The sequence below is a fragment of the Sander lucioperca genome, chromosome 19, assembly GCF_008315115.2.
Source record: "Sander lucioperca isolate FBNREF2018 chromosome 19, SLUC_FBN_1.2, whole genome shotgun sequence".
Classification (NCBI taxonomy): domain Eukaryota; kingdom Metazoa; phylum Chordata; class Actinopteri; order Perciformes; family Percidae; genus Sander; species Sander lucioperca.
The window spans coordinates 23,130,664-23,157,030 of record NC_050191.1 but is presented as its reverse complement, the minus strand read 5'-3'; the positions used below and the strand labels follow the sequence as shown (position 1 = coordinate 23,157,030).

The 26,367-nt window shown below is 42.7% G+C and overlaps 1 protein-coding gene across 4 annotated transcripts in view; it reads left to right on the top strand.

Moving 5' to 3' along the window:
• Positions 1–2,400: 2,400 nt before the first annotated feature.
• runx2b (RUNX family transcription factor 2b) overlaps positions 2,401–26,367 on the top strand; it is a 47,303-nt gene continuing 23,336 nt past the window's right edge. The window contains exons 1-5 of one of the 4 annotated variants that reach the window (XM_035995441.1): positions 2,401–3,106; positions 3,323–3,446; positions 20,993–21,255; positions 22,779–22,935; positions 24,919–25,023. In XM_035995441.1, coding sequence (XP_035851334.1) covers positions 3,389–3,446; positions 20,993–21,255; positions 22,779–22,935; positions 24,919–25,023 — 583 coding nt within the window. In that variant the 5' untranslated portion in view covers positions 2,401–3,106; positions 3,323–3,388. Of the gene's footprint in view, positions 3,107–3,142; positions 3,447–19,640; positions 19,919–20,992; positions 21,256–22,778; positions 22,936–24,918; positions 25,024–26,367 lie in introns of those variants that run through there. The other 3 variants (XM_031288048.2, XM_031288049.2, XM_031288051.2) reach the window with 3 other exon arrangements.

The following is a 26,367-nucleotide window of genomic DNA, read 5'->3' as shown; positions in this document are numbered from 1 at the left end:
GATATCTGAGACGACATCATCATAGTTCAGATTTTCACCATCAAGGTTGTTTATCACATGCCATGCCACCCAAGAAGTTATTTTTTCTGCCATACGAGTCGGGTTTGACATTTATGTTTTTTGTTTTTTTTTCATTCAGGATTTTAGATTCAGTCATGATGTGCAAATTAGATTCCCATCAAACTGCGTGTAATTTACTGTGGCTCAGCAGAACTCACGGCGGTGCTGCACTCTGTCCTAAAGTTTAATGCTTCTGACAGCAAATCATCCATTCACAATAACCTTAAAAAGGTTTATACATGACATGAAAGATTATTATCAAAGTATGAAGTACCAAACTAATCCTTATGTACAGCTTGTCTTTGCTATTGCACTGGTGAGCCAAACATATAGCCTGACAATCATTAAGGAAGACTGTTGATGAATAGTGTATTAGGCATCAAGGTAAACTGCATGCATGATGTGAGTGATTAAATCTGTAAATGAAAATAGGTACTGTGTACGTTCTGGCATAGTCAGTGTGTGTGTAGCATCTGAATAGGCCTTCCCTAAGGATTCTGTAACATGCGCTGCAACTCAAGAGGCATGTTCTTGTTTTAGACGGCAAATATTTACAAAGCACCAAGCCAAGGAAAATGTTTCACTGCACAAAAATAGGGTAAGTGGCAAAGACTTGTGGAACTGCTGTTGTGCCGTAGAATTTGTGGGGATTGTTTGTATTTTATTTTTGTTCACTATTAGGTAATTTAGATTTTAAGTAAATATTAATCCTTGATTCACTTTATTACTCACACAGATGTTTTTATTAGTCATATTTTTTTATCTCAAATGTCTTTACATTGTGCAAACTTGAGGTAGAGTTACTAATTTGTTCATTGACCTCACTTGGATGTAATGCAATAAAATCAAAACTCATTGATTTACATTGATTTAATATGTTACCTCAGGGCTGTGATGAAGTACTTGCTTCTTAAACAGTTTCAACCATCAGAATTACTGTAACATTTCTTTACCACATACTTTAAGACAAATGATCAAATGTTACTTTTAGACACGCTAAATGTATTTCAAACAATACACCCAAACAATGTCCTTATTCTGCTTGTTTTCATAATGTACCAGTGGACCCTTTAACAGTTCAAACAAATGACAAAACAAAACATTTTATCACTTACCTCTTATGGTATCTAGCCTTAAAAAGGTTTTGGTTTTGAGATATGTCTCTGAGATTTCTGCTGCCACCCCAATGCAATAGAGGTACAAGTTAAGTTTATTTGTGATGCTCACAGCAATAAAGAAATACATTTAAAAAAAAATGCAGTTTTCTTATTATTGACTATTTCTGTGATAGAAAGTAGTTCCAATTAAACCTGTGCACCATCCATAGTACTGGTGACATTGTTTCTAGAAAGAATTCTGTTAGCCACAGAAACGGAATTCTGTTCACCTCTGTTCAAGAGGGATATCTCGAAAACATGGCACATAAAACATGCCATTCCTTATTTGGATGGATCAGCCCTTTAAATTACAGGCTATGATTAAATTGTGATAGATGCAAATGACTGATTAAAAGGTAGTTTCCACTAGCAATAACAAATCATAAGAAAAGTGCCCGAGGCATTGTTCTTTTCTTTACTGCTTAGTCATACTGGCCAGTGACACGACGACTGATATACTTTCGAACCTGACTGAACCCCCAGCTTCATTCCACACATTCTTCTGCTTCTGTACGAACACCCCGTCTGTGTTTTTGATCTGTTGAAACAAAACACCTATGGTACCTGATCAAAGACGAGCCGTGACGTGTGATGGGTGTGTACCGCATGTCTGTCTGTCTGTCTGTCTGTCTGTCTGTCTGTCTGTGTGTGTGTGTGTGTGTGTGTGTGTGTGATGATTCACCGTTAATTGTCATGAGCTGCCTGCACTGCACTACATGTTGGCAGGCCATTCTTGCAGGGTGTGTGTGTGTGTGTGTGTGTGTGTGTGTGTGTGTGTGTGTCCTCGAGTGTTAGCGAGAGTGTGAGAAGGCATCGCTTTCAGAAAAGAGACAGGTGGCCATGATTTACAGCCTCTTACAGGAATCGCCCCTGTCTGTCGCTTCTATGAGAGCCAATTAAAGGTCAGTACAGGCTTGCATGCATACATACACACATACACAGTTATTACAATAATGACACAATAATATGACCACTGTTTGTGACACAGCAACAGAAAAAGTGTGAAACGGAAGATAAAAGCTTTAAAATTTAGGCTGAAAAGTGACACTGAAGCAGCTCTCGCACACTCGTCTGTAAATAAGCAGTTTCACACCACCTCCGCTTTCTCTATATACACACACACACACTCACCCAGCCTTTCTGTCTCTCTCTTTCCCCATTCTCTCTGCTGCACATGTATACACAGACAAACACACACACATACACACCCAGTCTCACACCGCGAGCCAGCCAGCCAGCCATTCGCTCCTCACTCACACCCTCAAATCTTACCAAGCTCAGCTCTCCCTGCTCAGAGGCAGACAGGAGCAGCACAGCAGCACTGTTAAAGGAGTTGAGGGAAGGAGCAGCAGATTCAGAGAGAGACATATAAAGAGAGAGGGAGGGGGATGAAAGAGTGAAGGAGAGAGCAAAGCAGAGAGAGCGCTGTTCCCCATATGCTGAGGAGGCATGGGCGGTTGAACAAGCTGCCCCCACTGAAGCCTCCTGACTCATGGGAGCGTCAGACCCCAATCCCCCAGAGAGCCTGGAAACGCTGTTGAACCACGCGTAAGAGAGAAGGAGGGGAGCCAGAGAGGAGAGAAAAAAGTCAGAGGAGAGGAGAGACGAGGGAAGAAAGCCACAACGGTAGGCTGTCCCACTCAACTGCTGTGCCGTGATGACGTCAGAGGGCATGTGACCCAGGCTCTCCAGTGACGGCACATGGAGGGCAGGAAAGAGACGAGTTTTAAAGCTGGTGCCTTTTGGGTTGTATGAGGGCTCTGCTCGCCTCCCAAACAACCACAGAACCACAGACGTGCGGCTCGGGGTTGGTGTTTGAGGGCGAAACCTGGAGTGTAAATGGTTAATCGTCGCGGGCCAGCACCAGTCACAAGGACGGCGCTAAGCGAGTAAGTACGTTCCAACCACACTCGCCAAGCAAGCAAGTCCGACACCATCTGATGTATCCGCAAAGGCGATATTTGCCTCTGCAATTTTTTTTGCTCTATAAAACCAGACCTGGTTGTTACTTGTGGTCATCTAAATAGTTGATACGTAAAAGCATGTCTTGTAGATGGCTTTTTCCATTTTTTTTCTTCATGACACGCTGCGTGCTCTTGGTTTAGGACGTGTCAAGGGTCACGGAAACCACAGAGGAACAAAAGTGGGGCTTTCTGCAACCAGAGGCAGCTATGGCATCTAACAGCCTTTTCAGCACAGTGACACCATGTCAACAAAACTTCTTCTGGGGTGAGTACTGCTTCGTTGGTTGCTGTTGTGTCTGGAGTTGGGTTGTAGTGGCTCGGGTCATGGGGAGGACTCGGGGTCAGGTGTTGAGGTTTGGATACAGGAATGAAGGGGTTTGGGTAATGGGGGTAACAAACTTGGATCTGATTGAAGGATTTGTGTCCAGATGAGTGGAGTGGGATCAGCTGAGGTCAATGAGGACCCTGCTATCAAGGTCCAAGCTTTTGTGGTAGAAGAAGAAAGACCCAACTATCATCAAGGCTTTTTGTGGTGCGCAAATACAAAAACAAAAAAAACCCAGATTCCACTATTTACTCTACGTTATGTTTATAAATATTTCTCAAAGAGGAAGATGACATGTTTGTGCAACATACCCTTAGATTTACAAAGCGATGCCATTGCGGAACCAAAAACAAAAGCATGGGTGATATTTTTGACAAACGTAAACAGACACTGCACCAGAGAGTTTACAGTTGAGCATTGAAACAAGATGTGGGGATTACTAGATTGTGTGTGTTGGGTGTCTCTGTTGTGCGTATGGAAGAAGTATTGATTAGTTTGCCAAGAAAGGTCTGTAATCGTTTCCTGAAACTGTTCAGTCGTGCTGCTGTCATTAATGAATTAATCAGTGTAGATTTCTACAGCCTCCAGGGAGCATTTAATCGACAGACATGAATCCGCTTTGAACAAGAGGTTGTCGACTTCCATGATATGAATTTGTAACTTAAGTGCTGGAATATTTCATTTGAACTTAAGTCTTATCAATTTACCCTGACTTATTGCTTCTCCTCAAATTACTAAAAAAGATCAAATATACATTTGTTTGCATTTCAAATATTTTCAAATAATTGCACAATTACCCTTTTTATATTCAAAATATTCTTCATATTCATCTATATTTCCTTTGTCTAATCATATATTCTAAATCCTGCTTGGATCCCAAAGTGGACCTATAGGAAAAATAAGACCACAAAAATTGAAAACCTGTGAACAGTAGCAGTGTCAACTTTATGATTTTCAATTACATGTTAAAGCCAACTTGCACGCTCCAGTTTGTGGCCTCTGTTTTGGGTTTGCTGTATTCTATTGTGACAGCTTCTTTACACAATCTAATTTAATCAGTTTTAGGTTTGCCAGAGGAATTTTCGAATTTAAACAAACATTTCCATTCCTGTGCGACACAAGGAATAGACAGTATAATAGCACCCCCCCCCTTCTCCGCTCCGGTCCATAGCCTCAGCTCCTCTGTCCAAATCAAATGTTTAAAAGATGTTTTTAAGAAGCCGCTCCGTGGTCAGACACAGCTGTTCTGGGCTCCTGCTCCACACAGAAGCAGGGTGGCTCCTAATACACTCTGAAAGCCGGGAGAGAGTGAGCGTCTTCTACCAATCACCACCACCTATTACCATGTTAACCCCTGACCTCTCGGTGTGTCTCTGGGGTCGGAGCGCGGGAGAACCAGAGGAGACGAGCAGCGCTGCAGGAAATTGAAAGCATGCTGTGGCAGAGGGAGAGAGGAGCAGATGTGTGCAGATGTTCAGGTGGAGCGACTCGGAGGAAAGATAATCACTGATCAATTCTCTCGTTTAAAGTATTGCTGATTGATATTGTGCTGCGGCTCATTGATGTTGCCCCTGTTTATGAACATCTGGGTAGTAAATCTGTCGGTACAACCACAAAAAGCCCCCTCGACAGCACAATGTGGGTTTGCAAGACCACCAGTGCTTTCTGTTGTATTTATGATATAAAATAAATAAATGGAGTGTACTGTAGTGTATCAGAACTGGTCAAAATTAGGATTGGCGCCGTAAACATTTCTGTTTAGGTCAGATAAAAAGAGGATCTAAGTTTGATTGAAATTGAGTTTGATTTGGAATATTCATTCAACTGAAATAGGGTGACATTTGATCAAATAAAATTGCTTCATAGATATGAATACATAAACTTATTTCTTTTAATCTTGATTTTGGAGAGTTAGGATTAATTGTCTATTGCTCGCAACTTGAATTCATTTAGTGGACTAAAACATGAAATAACTGAGCTTGAGTCTCGCCTTCTGTTGATTTTATATATTTTCTTCGAGTTCTCCTGCTCCCATGTTTCTCCTGGATCATTTTGTCCGGCGTCAGCCAGTTTTATGAGAACACAAGTTACAAAATATGTTTTGTTAGTTAGAAAGCCACATTACTCCATCCCATCCGTAGGTTTGTATTTAAGGACAGTTTTAATTTAGGACTGAGTGTACATTCCCAGCGATAAATTGAGCTGACTTGAATGAGCGAGCAAATATTCCAAATTGAGAAAAGGGGGCTCATTAAAATTTGTCTTGGCATTTACATCAAGCAAGTTTCATTTAATTGCCTCAAATACATTTTTTTTTATAACTTCTCAGACTGGCAGATCAGATGAGGAGGGCAGAATAATCTTCAACATGTGTGGCACCCACTCAACCACCATGCCTCTCTGGTGAACATTTAAGTGCCTATTTTCTCTATTACAAACTTAATTACATATAGACAATTAAGTCATGGGAGCAATTATCGTTCAGTAAGGTTGTGCAGTCGCAGTAGAGAAGAGAAAAAAAGTGCTTACACAGACGGACCCAAATCAACACGATCAAAAGAAAAGCGGAGCAATGTGGGTAAATATCTGAAGACTCTGGGCGGAAAACTTTCCCCTAAGAAAATGTCAGATAATTTGCAGGGAAACCATATATGTATTTGAGAAAGGCAGCTTCTGTTGCATAAGTGTTGCCTTAGATCTAACCACATGCCTGCTTCTTGGAGACATCTTAAAAGTGAACCAGACATCCCCCCCCACCCCCACAGCCAGGGAGAGACGTGAAGCCCACTCATCAATAGGTAATTTGAAAAAGCCAGGGGGGAAAATCTGAGCGCTTCACTGGCTGCTACTGTGCAGAGAAGACTCTTCCCTTAACTCCATGCTCAAAGGAACTCTATTTAGCAATGGTTAATTGTACCTCTGAGGCAAACATGTTATTTAATCCCGGCAGGGTCATATGGATGGAGTAAAATGGTGCTGTGTGTCTTTGCACCAGCTATTAGGACTTATTAGCGCTGGAGGTTCACATTAGTCTACAAAATTCCTGAGGGTAATCAGGGAGGTGCCGAGTGTTAATGTGATCAGTGTTTAATCAAAGATAGATTAATTGGTCTGTATTTTCACTCATATGTACCAATAGTGAATGGTGGGTTAATTATGGCCCTAAATAGGCTGTAGGCACTTATTAAGGTCTAAATGAGAGAGTCATGGAAACACTTCTCCTCAAGTTTGTTTTTCTTTTCATTTGTAAAGGTATTTGCATGGTCATAAGAGCGTATTTCGAATCCATTATATCTGAAAAATTATATCTGAAATGAATGGCAATGAGTGTTGCCTTTTCCAAGAAAACGAGAGAAAGCCTGATTGTGAGGCACTTTTTTTCTGTAGTGTCCACTGCCACACTTTGTTGTCTCGTCCACAACAACTCTGAACTGTAGAGACGTGAACAATACCTGCTTCTCCTCCTTCCAAACGAAGCAGTGAGGAGTTATTGAAACATGGAGTCTTACTGCAGAGGCAGATCAAATTCACTCCTGTATAATGGAGACTGCAACAACAAACAGAGCGTTCAGTGCAAATACTCACAAGGAACTGTGTGTTATCTCTTCTTTTATCCCCATATTCAGTAGCTGGGGGGCTAATTACACTGTTATGATAAGGCAACCTGCCAATTGACGGTGCTTATTGTAGGTTTCTGCCTGTGTTGATAATAGACTGAAAAACATTTTTCCCGATGGAGCGATAAAGCCTATTTGTTAAACGCTGTGAGTGCTAACATCTCTGCTTTTTTTTCTCACAAATCATTGCAAACATTTAATATGTTAGCTGTGTTTACTCTAGCTACATGCCAAATTGGTGTGTGTTTTTTGGATAGCTCTGCAAACTCACCCTACAGTACGCAAAGCTATGATTCTTGAATGCACCATAATTACCAGGTAGTTTAATGCCATTGCGTTAGCCAGCGAGGCTTTTAATGCAGCGCTGTGCTATTTTCACACTTAACAAGATCCTGCAGCCCTTCATCCATTTCAATTGCATCATGCTGGGCGAATTACCGTTATCCGATATAAGCCCTCAGAGAGGAAGTAACTACCTAACACTTTGAAAATTGGTCTATCTTGGAACCGATTCACTCTAATGAAACAGAACCCCAGTATTATAACCCAGATTCATATACCTCTTTCACATTGCCCTGTCTGTTTCATGTCCTCTCTTTTTCTCTCTTCCATGTTTTATTTGAGTTATTTAAGTCAGAAGATGGCTTTAAGCAGAGCTGATACAGCAAACCACAGAAACCTGAACAGCATTGTTTTGCGTTTCCCCTCGCTTTCCTGCGAAACGGCCGAGGCGGCTTCGCTTCCACACTCCGTGTTTCTATAAGGGGGAAATATGGAGTGTCGAGTCTCCTGGATGTTTGGGTTCAGCCTGTAACGATGTGAGTGTGAGCGTGGCCGCAGCACCTACACAAGGCCATACCTGTTCTGCCCCAGATTGGAGAAAAGGGCAGATTTTTCCCCTTGTTAGTTTAATCTTAAAGGAATGCGGTATCCCCTCTGACTCAGGCAAAACTCCCAAATACATAAACCTACTTACCAGCAGGTCATGAAAAGAGCAGCAAGGGTTGGATGTGTTAGCCATATTCTTTAGGAAATTCTGATTATTATCAGGTAACCCACACTGTAAACTGCCAGAGCGTAAACATACAAGGGCAGGATTCTGCTCATGTTTTTGAAAAGGTAACACAAGATGAGTAAAGGAGTATCAAAGAGTTACAGCTCTAACTGTGATCAATAGCTTGGCAGCAGATCAGTGGGGCTGTCTGAGGAGATAAGTACACCTTGTTACAACGTGTCTTCAGACGTTGGTATCACTGCTCACTTTCTCACACCTCATAATCATTTGTCACTCAGCACACATTTAAAAAAAAAATTATTTTTAAATGGGAGTTTGGTATCAATGTCATGGAATAAAGGGGTTTGAAGTTACTTATGTGTACTGTAAAGTGTGTGTGTGTGTGTGTGTGTGTGTGTGTGTGTGTGTGTGTGTGTGTGTGTGCACACTAAAGGTGTCTGTGACAGGAAGATCTTTCCGCTTGATTAATGCTCTCACTCAAACTGGCACCTGGAACCAATCCCCCCTTCTGCCGCCCCCGTCCAATGTGCACCGTTCAATGTGCACCGTGTGTGTGTGTGTGTGTGTGTGTGCGTGTGCGTGTGCGTGTGCGTGTGCGTGTGTGTGCATTCCATACACTGTGCCTTCAGAGGGGCTGAAGGTGGGTGTTGAGCAGGAGGCACAGATGGGACCAAGGGACTCAGAGCGGAAGAAAAGAAAGGTGCTTGCAGAGGAGGGAACAATAGGTGGGCGTGCAGTGGAGGGTGTGGGGTGTCATTAATAACACACAGGCCCCATCTCCTAATTTGCTCAAATTACCTGCCCACACAGTTGGCCCACCGCCAGGGCCGAGGTGTGAACACAACAGATCAAATACACCTGAAAATCAGAGTGCCCACCTACTCGGCAACGCCCACGCAAGCCTTTAATGGCGATCTGACAACTCTGATGGCCTGTGTGTGTGTGTGTGTGTGTGTGTGTGTGTGTGTGTGGAAGAGAGGGGTTCCATGTTTGTTCTTTTAATGTGAGAGTGAGGTATAAAAAGTGTGAAAATTTGAGAGTGAGAAAGAAACATTAAAAGGAAGAAAAAGGGTAAGTGAGACAGAGATATGATACAAAAGAAAGGATCGGTTTGCACTCATGAGGCATACAGTAAGAGCAACACAAGACTGACTCTTTCAAACCACCTCCCATATGGCGCCGCGGGGGTGGCCATTTACCATCATCTACCTCCTCTTCTCCCTTCTTCCCTTTCCTTCCTCCTTCTCCTTATGTGCTCCCTCCATCCTTCCCCTCCCACCCACGCTTTCAGGAAAAGGGCGATGACAAATGTGACAGGGCGGCAATGCTTTGGTCACCGCAATAATCAGAGCAGAGTCACCAGCACCGTACCACCTGTGGCACACACACACACACACGCATGGAGACATAATCAAATGTGTACACAGACACTGAAATTAAATATGCCCCAGAGATACGAAAAGGGGCCAGGAGAGTGTGTGTGTAGGTGTGTGTAGTGGGATGCTAGTCTTTGAACTTTGAATAGTGTGTGTAGCTGATATTGACAAGTCTCTGGGGAGAAGAGAGAAGCTAGAAATGGTAGCTCTCATTTGTAAAGTGGCCTCCAGAGAGAGAGAGAGAGAGAGAGAGAATAAGAAAGAAAGAAAGGAAACAAGCACGCAGATAGTTAAGTTTAAGAACTAAAACATTATGAGGTTATGTAGTAGCACTTTACTTTAACCCCCTTATTTAGCCTGTATAAGCAGTATGTAGACCTAAACTTGAATAGAAAAATTGTTTAGAACCCACTATAATGGAGTCGTAAGCAGATATTAGGATATTTTAAGGCTTTATTAATGTATTTGTGAACAATTATAACTCCTCCCATAAAGCATCCATAAGCGTTCCGTTCATTTGCCAGATTTCTCCTAGGGCTTTCAACCACATTTCATGGCTTTCATCAGCCCGCTTCATCAGCGGGCCGAGTTTGCTCAGTTGTTGTGGAGAGTGACGGAGAGGTATTTGTAAATTAATGCATACAGTTCTTATACATACTAAACTAGACTGGCAAGCAAGTATTATGGGGTTTAAGCACCCTGCAAAATTTTAAACCGAAGGCTGACTGAACCAAAGGGAACGTTAAATAATTACTTCATTTATAAAGATAAACAAATACTTTCAAATATTTCATATAAAGATGTATTTTAGGTGATAACAATTGTATTATCTTGTATTGTCAAGCTGAATGCTTCAAAGGACGAGTTATAGTTGTTGACAAATACATTAACAGACACTTAACAATGTACTTATATCTGTTTAAAACAACAAATTGTGTTATAAGTTGTTTATTGAGTGTGAATTACTGCTTATAAAGGCTAAATAGGAGGTTACAATAAAGGGCTGCTGGTTAGGTTTTTTGCTGCAAATTTCCAGAAGTCTGCACGACTCTTGCTGTGAAAAAAAAAAAAAAAAAAAGTTTTGAACGATTTCTGCCTGTACAGCAGTGTTACAAAACTGCAAAATCCCCTATGTTACATTTCAGGTTGTTTCAAAGCTCTTTGCTGTGACTGAGGCTGGCATTTCTTGAAGAACTTGTAGCTGGGGTGTTTTATGCTGATCCCCGAGCTGTTCCAGTTTACACATATTCAATCCAATCATAGCGCTCCGACAAGCAGCTCTGTGTGATCGAAGTCTATGTGCACACACATTGTCTGATCCTCACTGCAGCAGGCTTTCAGTCTGGAGTCGAATCCTGTCACTCACCCAGACAGCTGCCCTCTTACAGTCGTCTGTAGTTCATTTTGTTGTCGCAGTTAAAAGTTTTCCGTCAACTGTTGCGCTGTTCGTTCTATTTTTTCCCCAAAGGAAATAGGTCTCTCTCTCTTTTCTCTCTTTCTCCTTTTTGGACGGAGACCAATAACAGGCGTTTTCCACTTCACTTCTCCTGATGCTGAATGAGCAAAGGAGTATCCCAGAGGAGCAGGAATATTTTATTAGAGTGATATTTTGAAAGTTTCTCTCCTCCTCTGTCTTTCTTCCTCTCTCGTGGTGGAATTTTAGGATGCTGCAACAATTTTGTGTGTGTGTGTGTGTGTGTGTGTGTGAGAGAGAAAGAAAACCGCTCACGCAGAGCAAAGACAATTCAAAGTTACAGCTAAATGACAGGCTGGGAGCTCCGGCCTTTTGAATTGCATTGTTTTCTTTTTATTCCTGCTTGGGAGGAGGATTGGTGGAAAAAAGAAAGAGCCCAATTGAGACAGAAAGCGCGCAGTTTAGTCTCTGGAGAATTACTCTCGGCACAAACAAAAATAGCAGTCATTTTTTTTGCTGACAAACACTTTTTTTATTGTGAGGGTGTTTTTTTTGTCATGTTGAGCTCTTTTTGTTTTCTTATTTATGACAAAGCTACCATTTCAGGATGGCGTATGTGTATCGTAGCCTTGATTTACTGTAGCTTAAATGTGTAGGAGGAAAAAGAAGAATGAGGGATGTCAGAGTTCTTTGGCTTAATTGGAAGCAGTGGTTGGAAAATATGTTATTTTAAGGGAAATGTATGGTCCAAACGATCTTTACAATGCCCACAGACAAATGTATCTTTACCTATTCTACAAAATGTCACTTTCACATGAATACTACATTACGCACATGATTACACCTACACACACATATGCACACGCAGCCAGATGGATACACACACGCCCTTTTCCTGCAGGACCCTGCAGATGCAGCAGAAACAGTCGAGTTGGTAAACACACAGAGTCTTCACTGGGCCTCCAAATTATAGTCCGGTTAACCAAAGTCTCAGAGCCAGCCCCTTGACTGCTGCACATACTGCTATACACATCACATGCATATCCGCACATAAGCACATGACCTATGCACATTAAAGGCAGCATAGAGGCACACTTTAAAAGCACATATACAGTCAGGTTCTAATGGGACCTTGTCTGTGCTGCAGTTGAGCCAAGAGTAAAAGATTTTATAGACATAAGAGAGACTGAGAGGGAAGCAGGCCCTAAGGGCCTATCATAAATATTACCAAATCGTCAGGCTCACAGTGTGAGGCAATTACTAATGAAAAAGAATCCCTTGCAATGTAAACACGGGTTTAATGTTTACAGCTTATAACCCTGTATACCTGTATTATGATTTAGAAGCTTTCTTTACTCGTAGAAGCTACTTTGCTTAGCCTGAAAGATGTTCAGAGAGCTATGTGATAATGCGTTGTGGTTTGTGAAGTTTTAAACGTTTGCCCATTTTGCAGGAAAGTTGCTTGAGAGCATGAGTTTGGTGGAGGACTCTTGTCAGCTAGATAGTTCAGTGAGAGGAGGTTGGATTGTTTAGAGCTTCTTTAATTGTCTGCAAATAAGTTCTGCAACTACCGGGGACAGTTTTCAGTCTCCCGAGGACACAAGAACATATCAGAGTGATCTATGACGCCATGAAAAAACATTTAAGATGATCATTTCCCGCGAAATTATTCGCCATCAATCTTGCGCTTCCAGAGTGACAGTATATTCCAAGCAGACAATTTAATTGTCAGCCCGAGACCACATCCCAACAACCCTATTGCCAAAGAGGGATTTTTTTATGAGTGTGACGTTCAATTTCTTAGCTTTGCTATAATGCAACACCACAGAATAGATTGTGTTTGAAGGACAGCATTTCACAACGTAATTGATGTTCCCCGTGGGACCCAGCAGTCGATGAGTCTCCCTGCTCAGGACTCGATTTAGGCGCTATAAAGCTGGCGTCATCTGAGTGTCAGCTAGGGGCAGAGCCGACACGACATGAAAAGGCCCTGTCCTGGAATAACCGGCAACTTCTGAGTGAGTGTGGAAAATACAGGGTCATAGGTCACATAATCTCACAATAGTCTTTTATCTTCTGTGAAATCATGATTTCCCCCCATACTTTTTTCTTTCATTGATCCCGCTTTTCCAAAGATGAGTGCAAGTGATTTTGTCTGAGGACATCTCAGGCTGGAAGCTATGAAAGTGAACTCCATCCACCCTTCCCTTTCTGCCCCTCCACACCCCCACCTTGTTGTGAGTCATTTTTGACCAGTAGCTTAATAGGCTCAGTGTAATTACAGGCTAAGGTTTTTGGCAAAGGCCCATCCATCTCTGAGTGTGCTGCATCAGCGGTGACACTCTCAACTTAATTTGTTAACTCGTTCAGCACACAGAGAGCATCAGATGCTCCATGTGAGGCCTCTCAACATTTTCACAAGCCAAGGCTTCCCGCGCCATTTCGACGTCTAAATGGTTTGGAATCCGATCTAGTATGTACGGCTCCAGGTTGCAGAGTTCAGGCTCTGTGTTTTTGGAGCGGTCCCGAGCTGGACCGTGATCAGGAATAGATCGGGAAAAAAAGAAAAGGAGAACGAGATCCAAACCCTCGGAAGTGGAGTGCTGTTGCCCGATGCACGCCCAGTGCTGTGGCCGCATGCGTTGCCTGCCCAGTACTGTTTTTTCATTTCCTGTTTATCTGATTGGCTGTTGTCTCAGTTTTGGACACACTGACTGACGGTTTTGACATTGATTACCCCCCAGAAATAAAGTAGTAAAGCAATGCCAGAACTTAATCTTAAACTTTTCGAAATGGGCTCACTGACTGTCAGCAATATTCATGATATGCAGTCTGTGACGATGGCCAAGCAAAACAGATAGTATATTTAACACATTTAAACACTCTGAGACAAAAAATGCATGTGGTACATTTCAAGGCGTGGGTTTACACCGTTTATGTTTATGTCTGCGTGCAATTGAGCATCCATGACAGACCCCCCCCCCATTCCATCTGGCCCTCCTCTACAGCTCCTTATATCGATTTGGACCCGGTGCACCTGGACATTCCTCCACCCTGCCGCCATTCATATACATACATACATCCTTACCGCCTGTCTCCTTCCTCTCCCTCCCTCGTCTGTCCGTCCTGTCTTGCCTTCCTCCAATCTCGAAACAGGAGCAGTGGAAAGGGGCGAGTGATAGCTGATAGCCCTCCTGCGAGTGCTAGTCTGGGCCGCTGCGTGTTTGCCTCTCGCCGTGTAGTCACGCTATTTATCTCGCCTGTGCCTCCATGCCTCGCATAAATCATCCTCAATCGCACTACACGGACAGGGGAGAACAGAGAGAAATCTCCCCCTATAAATCTGGTATTAGTTTTACCTCGCATAATGAACACAGGGCTAAACGGTCCTGGATACATGAGAACAGCATGTCTTGCAGATGTACTATAAATATTTTGATACTAGCCGGCTAGTTTGCAGAGGGGAAGTAGACCAGTGAAATACACAGAGGAAGGGAAAAGTGTAAAGTGGAATGTTGGCCTAGCCCGAGTGTCTGTATTGTCTTTAGCACCTACAGAGGGTCTCGATCCAAGAAAAACGCTCTTTACAGGGTTCCTGTTCCCAGCCGTGGTCCGGTACCACTCCTGGATACGCTGCGTTTCCTTCAAGCCAATCCTTCAAACTGGTCTCCGAGGAGGGGGGCTCATTGTTTGATTAATAGCACGATCTGACCTGATTGAGTGATAGATGCTTTGAAGGGGAAACCAGCGCGCCTAAGGGACACTCTGGGACCAAGTCTGGGAAAGGCAGCTCGAGGGAGAGTTTGATTGGTGGAACGGCTAAATTAAAGTGAAGGACTAATAATAGCATAGCTAATGACACAATGGCTGCATAGAGTGGGGCAGCCAAATATGACTGATTACTGTACATATATTGTGTTGCAGCAATGTAAAGACAAACACACACACACACACACACACTCACATACAAAAGTGGAAAAACTGAACTCCCTCTTTTTGGCTTATGTCTGGCCTCAGCCCCGGGCACTGTCACTCTACCCCATCAAAGACCCAGAAACACATCCACCCACCCACACACACACACACACACACACACACAAAAACCCTACAAATACAGTCTTACACATGCACAGTGTAGCGCTGTGACAGCAGGTGGTGTGTGACACGTCAACATCTGAGGGTTCCCTGGCAGACCGAGAAAGACTTCTCAGCTCTGTGCCCCAGTCACTGAGATCTATCATTGGGACTCTTTAATGGCAGCCTTCGTCACATATTACTGCTTTATTTTCTCCTCTCCATCTCCCAGCCCACATAAGTTCCTTTTTTGTTCCTATTTTTAAGTACAAGTGATCTCAATTAGGGACCTCCATGAAGGCGGTAGGCGGCAGACAGTCAGAGCAATAAGAGCAGAGAGGAAATTGTCTTCATACCCCTCCTCCTCCTCCTCCCTCCCTCCCTCCTCTACCCTCCTGCCACAAGCAGTGAGCAGCTGCCCCCTCCATGTCTCCATCTATTTCCATGCGCCTCTCTGCCATTTCAAGAACAGAGTGAAATATCAGACAAACTCTTTCTGCATAGCACTTTCTCACTAAGAAATAAATACATTAAACTCTGTAGGCACTAGCCACTCCAGCCACCTCAAAGTCTAATACAAAACTTGGATGGTCGCTCAGGGAACATGCAAACACACACACACACACCGCAGAACGTGCCGTCCTTGTCTTAACAGTTCACGGTGATGTCACGGGCTCTGTGACAAACAGTCATTAAGGGCTTAGCTGTGATCTAGGATGAGTGCGTGAGTCGGTGAGGTTGTGTCGATGAGGTCACGAGGAGTAAGGTTTCTGCCCACCGTCATCCTTTTCGGATGGCTAGCTAGTTAGCTAATTGACTGCCTCATTGGCCAGCTACCAGCCCGACTAAGTGACCTGCAGGCTGGTTTTGTGGTGGCTTCTCTGCTCTCCTGGTTGGTTTAGTTGATTGGCTAGTAGACTGGATCTTAGGCTGCTCTGCTGCCTAGCCTGGTGGGCTCGCTGATTGGTTAGCTGGCAGACCGGTTGGATGGTAGCCTGCCAAACATGGAAACATCCCGTTAGAGCTTAAAAGGCCTGGGCCTCGTCACAGCCCTCCTCTAGAAAGCTATAATTAAGTGTCTTGAAAAATGCACCACTGTGAAATGGAGCCTTTATCCTGAGTCTTAAGTGGTTGTACTTTTCCTCTTGAATCATGAGAGAGTGTGCTTTTTTAAAGGAGAAGGAGAGATGAAGAGTATTGTTCTCTTTTGTTTTTATTATATAGTCAAATATACTGTATGGTTATTGTCAAAAATAAAAGTGCATTATTGTGCATGAACCCATAGAGGCGGGTGTGTCCTGCCTGAACTGTTGCACCGGACTACTGATGTACTTTTTAGCATCAACACCGAGCTTTGTTTGTCCCGCGTCTATCCTAATGACAAGTTATTAGTGAGGATAGATGGGCCATTAAGTGTGTGTTTGTTTGTGTCTCTGCGTATGTCAAACAGCAAGAGAGATGTAAAGCTGTTGACAGATGCGCAGTTGTAAAAACTTTTTTTTAAAAAGACAAGGGATGAGAGAGGCATGGTTAGTTTGCTGACAACATTAAAGCGTGTGTGCGTAAATATTAGCAGTTCACACAGTCTTTGTCATTCAAGTGGGAATGAGAACAGAAACTTTTATTACAAGCTTGATATCTCGACAGGAAAATTTGTCAGTGAGTGTCAGCCGAGTTTGATTTTTATTGAAAACAAATAATTGAAACTGAGCGGCAGAAATACAATATTACCATAAATCATAAAACGCACATCCTGCCCAATGTGGTATACTGTGGTTCTTCACTGTTAGTGACTTCTCCTACTGTGCAATGACTCCAAGCCAGTGTAACACAGTAGATGAATAATACCAGAGCTGAGAGAGACGATCCAGCTGTGCACCAGGCCAGCAGCAGACACACTGACTGAACAGCTTTATGCTAGATTCATTACTACATAATATTACGTTTTTTTTATACTGAGACAGATAGGTCAAATATCCTAAAAGTCTACAAAAAATACTGCGTGGAAGTTACAGCATTCACATTTAATCAGAAGTTGATTTTTGGCCGGGTTAAATCCAGAACACTGAAGCGGGGAAGTGGTATTTTTTGATTGAACAGTGTATTCTGGCACATTAACGCCTTCTCTGGTGTCTCCCTCACATCTCCGGGACTTCAAACGACAGATTTCAAACTCAGAGGTTGCCCTACCTCTGAATGACAGAAAGCCAGACAGCAGGCCTTAGTGTACGCATGCGGGGCGTATCCTGTAGGGAGCTGGAAGACAGATGCTGGACAAACAGCAGAGAGGCAAAGTGGAGTCAGATGGGACAAACACTCTTTGATGAGCTGAGCTTGTCAGGGTTAAAGTCACGACTACACAGGGGTGGGTGTGTGGGGGGGGTGGCGTTTAGGGCCTGGGATCAGTCTGGGAAAATCAAGAGGCTCTTCCTGTCGCTGCTTCTGATGGGACAATAACAGGGTGCAGAAAATCCAAATTTAAGACTGATTAGTTGGCCTGAAAATGAGTGTAAGTTGATTGTCTTGATAAAATTGGGATTGTATTTATACAATGTACTCATTGATGTGTCTTTTAGGAATAAACCATACAAAAAACAATTCCAAAATTAAATTCCAGTTCAAATTTCAGTCAAAATAACATAAAACACATCTGCATTATAAATAATTAGGCTGATTAAATTGATGGCATGAAATTGACTCAGAGGTTGGTATTATTTCATCCCTAACATTTCCTAAATTAAATTCCACTACAACATTAAGGATGTTTTCCACATTACCCCAAATGTATTCAGCGGTGAAGAAATGATATTATCGGAGCTGAAACTTAACTCTGTTGGAATAACCGGCTCCACGGTTCCTGCAAGGCCATGTTTATCACTATTACAGATTTAATTACCACTATTCACATTTATCCATCCATGAATTGTTAGTTGATCTTTGAGAATGTTGGACAATGTGAACCATATTTCTGGTGTTTGGGGCACACGGAGGGGAAGTGTAACTCAATCACTCTTTTTTTTTTTCTCCCTCCCCGTCCACATGACGAGGTGCCAGATGCATGTCAATGTTTTCAGACTTTATATATATCCCTCCCACATCCTCACATACACACACACACACACACACACACACACACACACACGCTAACAGACATAAATGTATGTGCACACCTACATACATACATACTTATGAAACACAAGAAGTCAAGTTATTTCAAGTTACAGTGCTCAGGCTTTAGGCTTTTTTCTCTCAACACAGAAACCTTATTATAAAATGTATAAGACTGTATTCAACTTTACAGCATAAAAACAAACTGCAAAAGCCCTGATAGGACCCAAATAACTTGACAGCTGTGCCTACCAGAGGTCCCTTTTATTTTGAAATATCAAAGGCTTTTGTCTTAAAGACTCTGCAATAAAAGCCTGTTTGGGAGTAACGGAAAAGGAGCACAAAGTGGCAAATACACATGCTGCTGTGTGATGTGGCACTCAAAAAAGACTTTTTGGTAGACTGTCAGACTGATGGGTAATCAGGGCAGAGGGTGGGGTGGGTGACGAAAGCCGGCTGAGATATGGAGTCTCACAGAGGGTGGAGGATGCCCTCTACAGTAGACACAGGAGGGGCAGGCCAAGCGGGCCTTCTCAGTAACTGCCTTCAGAGCAGCATCCACCCTACATATGACATATTTCAGTACTAAAATAAAAGCATACAATTATTTTTATTTATTTTTTATTTTAACAGATTTTTTTGTTTTAAAAATAATAAAAGAGAGAAAAAAGGCTGTAATTATGTATGGATGGTAGCGATGCTATTAATGCTTTTTTTTTTTTTTTTAATAAGATTTTCTCAGAATGTTTTTTTCTTTTGTTTTTGCATTGGTTTGGGAAATTTTTGCATCCTTCATTTTGCAATGGTGGAATAAGATCCTTTAAGTATAAGTACCAATACAACACTGTGAAAGCCCTGCGTTGAAAATATGACATGATAAAACATACTTAAGTACTCATAAAGCAGGAAAAAGGCCCCTGCGAGTGTAATACTATTATATATAATGTTAATGGAGTATTATCACTTATCATCACGCGCTGATTTATCATTTTACTGTTTAAGTTGGTGAGGAAGAGCTAATTTTAATCCTGGTGGGCAGTTTATTCTAAAACAAAGCATCATATTTTATCAACTCATAACATGTTTTGTATGTAAAATCTTTACCTGCAACGCAACTAAAGCTGTCTAATAAAATGTAGTGAAGTATACAGAATTTCCCTCTGAAATGTAGTGGAGGACAAATAGTAGCATGACATGGAAATACTCAAGTAAAATGCAAGTACCTCAAAGTGCAGTACTTGAGTAAATGTACTTAATTGCATAACACCGCTGTCATTTTAAGATATATGCATATGAATAGGAGTTGTGCATAATTACCTATTATGAAATCATCTATTGGCTCATCTTTTGGAGCTGCCATGTTAAGTTTCCATGTAATTGTAAATTGTAGATACAATACAATCCGTTGTATGAGACACAACAGATTGTGAAATTAGATTTTAAACAGCTGACTTTTCTCAAAAGAGAAACGGCCACATGGTGGATGAAGTTAAATGAAAGCCCAGAGAATACCTGTACACCTGCACAACAGCTCTCCCCTGCGACCGAGTGAAACTCTACTCCTGCGCTGCGCCTCTACCTGACTCACCGCTCTCTGGTGACTCACTCACTCCTATACCTTATGGACTGGAGCTCACTTCTCACAACAGGCTCGGCTGTCTGAACGCTCCTCTGAGCCGCATAGTGTCGGGACATATAGGTGGTAACACAACACGGACTGATGGACTGATGCGTGTTAGTGACTGAAAATGAACGGCCCCAGCAGAGTTAGGAGCGCGCGGATGGTCCAGGGCAGCGTTAACATGTCGGTATGTACTGCAGGCTATGTGGAACTCCTATTTGTGAATAACGACGGAGAGAAAGGCGTGAAATGTAGCCCAGTGCGTGTTTCACGAAGGTATAGACATTACACTGAGACCTGCCCGGCCGTCTATTTAGGCGTGATAGATTATGGCAGAGGGAATGGATCTGATTCCAGACACCACGTGTTGGAATCGCATCAGCGCAATAATTGCTGGGCGCTCGAGCTATATAAACCACAAAAAGCCTGAGCACGGGAAACCCCGGCCTCCAAACACTAACCACATTTACGGCTACAAAAACGGGATTCTATTTTCCGCCTCCTTCATCTCACCGGCGATGCATTTTTTTTTTTTCGACTTCATCAACCACTTTAACCCTATAGGCCTATAGGCTACAACACCGGCCGAGAAAATATGTACACTTTGCAGCCACCGCGGGGTTATAAATAGCTCTGTTTAGTATTGTTAAAGCTTATTCCTTTGACTTTGAAAACTTTTTTGTGTGTGTGTTCATCGCCTGCGGGCTTTCAGAGAGCCTTTCAGTTTGGCACAAAGACTTCAATGACGCACCTGGAGCAGCACTTTGACTTTTTCACTAAAGGAAGACAGACAAAAACTTTTCTGAGCATCTGGGTCGACTCTTCCATTTTAGACCTGCTTTTTTTTGTTGTAGCCTAATTGTATAGCTTATTCCGCGCTCGGACCTTTATTTGATGTTATTTATATCCACACACGAGAAACTACGCCTGCGTTATGGCGCATGGACGCTTCCCCCGAGGAGATTGAAAAAAGAGCTCGTCATATAAAACACCATCAAGTTTTCAAGGGTTGTTTTCCTTTGCCGGAGAAGTATATTTTATGTCTCTTGAAGGCGCCCACTAAAGTTTGTAGTGGAAAGGGTTTTGAAACGCGGTGTGCGCGCACGAAGTCCCATTTTCCATTGGCAGACGCGCTGAGGTTCAGCGAGCAGCGGCGGAGTTTCTCCCTGAGTGTGTGAGAGAGAGAAAGAAGGAGAGGAGCTGGAGAGCCTTTGGTGCCTTTTTCTGATAATCAAAGCTGTTGTGATGCGAATTCCCGTAGATCCCAGCGCCAGTCGGAGGTTCAGTCCGCCGTCCAATAGCCTCCAGCCGGTCCCAGGGAAGATGAACGATGTGAACTCTCCAGGCGGGCAGCCGGACGCAGCAGCGGCGGTGCCAAGGCTGCGCCCGCACGAAAACCGCAGCATGGCCGAGATCATCGCCGACCACCCGGCCGAGCTGGTCCGCACCGACAGCCCCAACTTTCTGTGCTCGGTCCTGCCCTCCCACTGGCGGTGCAACAAGACGCTGCCTGTCGCCTTTAAGGTGAGCCCCGTCTCAGTCTTAGTGATGTGCTGCTAAATTAAAAGGAGGGTAAACCACAATGGCATTCAGTGTTCTCTGTGTGACAAACAACCACTAAATTAAGCCCAAAAAATCATTTTAGAAGAGTGAATGCATTATGTTTCTTTCAAACCCCCAATTTTTATACTACTTATAGTCATTTTATACTGTTGGGTGCCGACTTTTGTGTTGTGTTTATCCTCCTCCCTCGTGTCATTTTACTTTTTATCACAAATATTGATCACAGTTTCTAAAAAAAAAACATTTAATCACAAATTGTAGTCTATTACCATTACAAGTCAGACAGAAGCTGTGATCTGGGATTTTTTTTAACAATGTTTTCACAAACAAAATATTCAGAAAATTGTAATGATTAAGCTTTTAGGAAACGTGATGTTTAAAGGGCCAGAAAGAAATCGTAAAAAAGGTTTTGGTAAAATAAATATCAATGTAAAAAAAAAAGGAAAGGAATCACATGTTTATATATTGTTTTCTTTTCACGTTTTGTAAGCAAACACAATTTACATTTTATTTGTTGACAATAATAAGGGAATGTAGTAAACTATAATGATTATGATCCCCAGGCAAAGAATAATTCCACAATCAAAGCTTTGTTTTCATGGTGATTAATTACAGTTTTCTATATTATGCAATTAATTTCATATGTTACAAAATTATAAAAACTATATTACAACATGTTACTTATGTTACAACCACATTATGGCCTATTATAACCACTATTTTAATGATTATACTAAATTATTGTAATTAGTCTTCACATGTTGATTTTACTGAACTTTTATTGAGCAAAAAAAGTATAATTCAACTTGGAACAAAGACTAATTGTTTATACATTTAAGGCCTCTTAATAAGTCTTGACTTTTTTTGCTCCCATGATATTTCACAGGAAAGACTATTAATTACTTGACAGATATTATTTAAAGGATGGATCAAAGACACACCAAAGTGGAAATGTGTAGCTGTAGCCCTGGCTCCAAATCAAATGTGACACATGTTAAAATATATGTGTTATTTAACCGTTCTTATTACTACGGCTCTGTAATTATTGCTGCTCTGTAGGCCTACTCATGCACTTTTATCTGCATCCAGGAATCTAAATGATAACACGAGGCCTCACCGCTTTTGTTTTAAAGACTGCATATGAGAAGTGAAGTGAAAATTAAATCCATTTATCAACATGATTGAAAGGAAGATGGTATGATGTAAAACAAGTTCTGTTGCATTAGCTCGATGGATTTTATCAGTGAAACTGGGAATGAGGTTTGATTTCACTCTAGTTTTTGGCTTTTAAACTGAAGCAATTCCTTTATTAGATTTTTTCTATAATAATCTTTCAAAATGTCTTTATATATTATACTATCTTTATATGTACATATATACAGGATATCTAACCCATTTTGAGTCTCAAGTGAGTAAAATGTGTGTGTATCCCTGTAAAATTTCCATAGCAGTTCTTGAATTTCTGCCCTTTGTCCCCCCAACAGGTGGTTGCCCTGGGAGACATACCCGATGGGACTGTTGTCACAGTAATGGCAGGCAACGACGAGAACTACTCCGCCGAGCTGCGGAACGCCTCGGGTGTGATGAAGAACCAAGTAGCCCGTTTCAACGACCTTCGCTTTGTGGGCCGCAGTGGCAGAGGTGAGGCCTGAAACACTCCATGCTCCATTCACTGTACACTACTACGACTCAGTAGGAGCTATTAGGTTCAGTGGTGTGGATTAGTGGTCACATTCCCTTCGTGGCAACCACATAATGATCTCTAACTCCGGGCTCAAGTCCCACCGCCCGTCTCCTAAAGTCTGAGTGGTGAACCGTTTTGCTTTAAAATTAGGGTCCTTGATTTAATTTTTTATCTTTAAACCCAGGTGGGACATAAAAAAGCTTGTATAACCAACTGTTTCCTGGGATCTTTGTCCTTTAGTTTAAAAAACGAAGGCTTCGACAAAAATAGGATGTGTGATCCGTCTAGTCAGCTGCATAACACAGTGTTGATCTGAAAACAAGAAACAAGTGATGATTTTAATCCTTTCCCTGTTCACCTGACGTGACCCAGCTCAGTTCAGGCATATTAACGTGTTGGGTGGTGCTGCTGCCTCACAGCTGATCACTCTGCACATATCCTCAGGCAGTGAGGCAGAGGCACACTTCTAATGGGTCAAAAAGCATTCCCTGAATATTTGGCATCGCCAAGGCGACTCTTTGCATCATTTACCGTCTTGTTGGTAAATCGTCTCATTTATGATTTGACATTTGGCAGAGAGGATGTGCTCTCACACTCTCCAAACTTACTGGAAATATTTTCTTAGAGACTTTTCTTTTCTACAAGTCTCACAGAAAGTGGTCGCCGACGATAAGTTGATGGTGATAAGCCCTGTCAGCAGCTCAACTAGTGACTTTTCTTCTCAGTTTCCTTCTGTGTTGTAGCTGTCAAAAAGGGAGAAGGCAGAGGCAGTCAGGAGAGATGAGGGGTGAAAAAGTACAGAGAGCAGAGGAGGCATGGGGGCTGGGCCTGTTGCCACAGTGACCTTGCGTGCGTCCCTCAGATGTGACACAGAATCTAGTCACAGGAAGTGACATAGGAGCCAGGGGAGATCAGACTACGAGGTGTCTGAAATGAATACCCGAGATAAGTACAAGCAGGGCGAAGTGATAGGATGTTAGATAGCTAAAAGTTATGCACACAGAGGCGGGGAGAGCCAATAGAGATGGACAAGGACTGATAGTCACAGGGCTGAATTGGTGCCATAGTACGATGACAGCAAGGATAGATAGGGCAGGTAATTTAGAGAGTAATCAGATACTTGTGATAACATAATTAGAGTTACTAGTATAGCAGTGTCCAGGATTGCCTAGACAGTAAGCCCGAATTAGATCGCAGGTAGCAGATGACAGCAGCGATGATTGCCGGGAAGCAGGGATGTGACGCTGTAGGCGTCCCACTTTATCATAGATCACCCACATGCACCTCAGAGCAGGTATGTGGGACACCTGTTGCATCTGTGCTCTGCTATCTCACCGAATGATCTCATCCCTTCTTTGAAAGAGTGTAGAGCAGGAGACGGGAGTGGAGGACACACACACGGGGTGGCTGTGACTGAATGGACAGCTGCTCCAGTGAGTCGCTGCAGCAACCTGCCCCCCACTTCCTGTTTCCTGTGCGTAGCCATGGCTACGTGATGCGTCTGCATACCTCAGACGTTAGTGCTGCTGCTGACTTGGCTGTTGCTCTCTGATTCATAGCGTTCCTTAAGCACGCACATACTGTAGGAGCATACACACACATACTCACCCCCCAAGGCAGCAACTGCTGGGGATTATCGAGAAAGGAAGTGACTATTAAAATGCCTCTCGCCCACTCACACTGCGTTAGACAGGGAGAAAGTCTGGATAACAAGATACTGGCTCCTCCAGTCAATCTTCCATTTAGGCTCTGCCAACAAACCTAAATAGACCCTCTCAAACAGCCAATGTTGTCTGTCGTTAAAAGTAGATCTTTCCCCGTTTGTATTGGCTATTATGTGATCACAACCACACTTGTGACTTGGGGATGGTTTAGCAATGAATGCAGGTCATTGTCTTTACAGATGGTATGTCATTTGATGTTGTTTGATGTCACAACAGGCAAGAGCTTCACGCTGACAATCACAGTATTCACCAACCCACCACAAGTGGCCACTTACCACCGAGCCATAAAGGTCACCGTGGACGGACCGCGTGAGCCCAGGAGTGAGTACAAAGGCACGCACATACAGTATAGTACAGTATGGGAAGATGCTTACACACACAGCAAACAACATACTTCTTCCTTTAATTCGCCTTTGAACGGGTACACCAGCGATTTAGTATTGTACTTAAAAATATGGGGGATTCACAAGAAAAGGAATGGTCAAAATTGAAGGAGCATAGGCCAAACTATCCCAACTTGAAGTCCCTAAGCTCCCTCAAGCACCGGATCCTCCATTTCCCACAATGCAACTCAATAGCATCTTTCAAGCAGTGGGTGTGGCTGACTGTGGACTCAGCCAATGGCAACAAATGCCCACCTAAAATGTTGACGAGGTAATAAAACAAGTTAATTAACACAAAAAAAGTTTTACTGGAAAAGGTTGTGATTGTGTTAATTAGCAATCAACAGACTTTTAATTAAGTTGACCTCTCAGAAAGCAGCTCTGCCTCCTGTGTGACAGTTTTAGAGAAATATAAAGTGTGGCAGAATATTCCTGAGAGGGTACACTGGGTAGCAGAATGCTAGCATCAGCTCATTTTAATGGGCCATATAAAAACAACTGAGGAGGAAAAAAAAAACTTTACTATAGCCTTCAGTGCCAACTGGTCTGGCATGCAGCTGTTTCCCCAACCCTCCTCCCTATTCATGAAAAAAACATATTCTCATCTCATGGTGTCTCAATGAACAATATCACATCACAAACAACACACCCGCCCGACTGCCCCGTCACATATGGCACCAGGGCGCACAGAGACACAGAGGAGCCGGGAGACAGTAGGATTAGTACCACCATCAGTCTCTGTTGTAGGAAACCTGCCTGTGGTGCCAAAAAATGCCTCAGACCCTCGACATTCAGTGTTCATCAACACGCACCCTGAAACAAAGGCACATGCTTGTCGTCAAACGCACATGTAGTCACAATCACACCCACTTTTTCCCCTCCATCCCTCCTCGCTCTCAAGCCATCTTGTTTGATCAAAAGCATTTCCTGTGCATCTGCTGTCCCTCGTCAGATGACTTTCAAACAAGTCCTGTTACTTGGTCGCGAGCAGATGGGAGTCGGAGAAGATTTTGTTTAGAAAAGCCCCAGTCTGGTCTCAACAAAGTTGCAGTCTTAGATTTGTGTCTAGAAAGCCTTCCTGTAAGGACATATGTGAAGTGAGTCACTAAACTAGACAAAGGCAGTACTACCTGATATCAGGTGAGGGGATTCTGGCATTGCGAAGAGACTTTACACTTTCTTCCATTGTTTTTCTTCCCTTCTAGTTGCTCAATTTGTGGTCTGAGACAAAGTTTTAAAGTCAAAGTGTGCATGTTCTAACTTCAGTCTCAGGACAGTCATT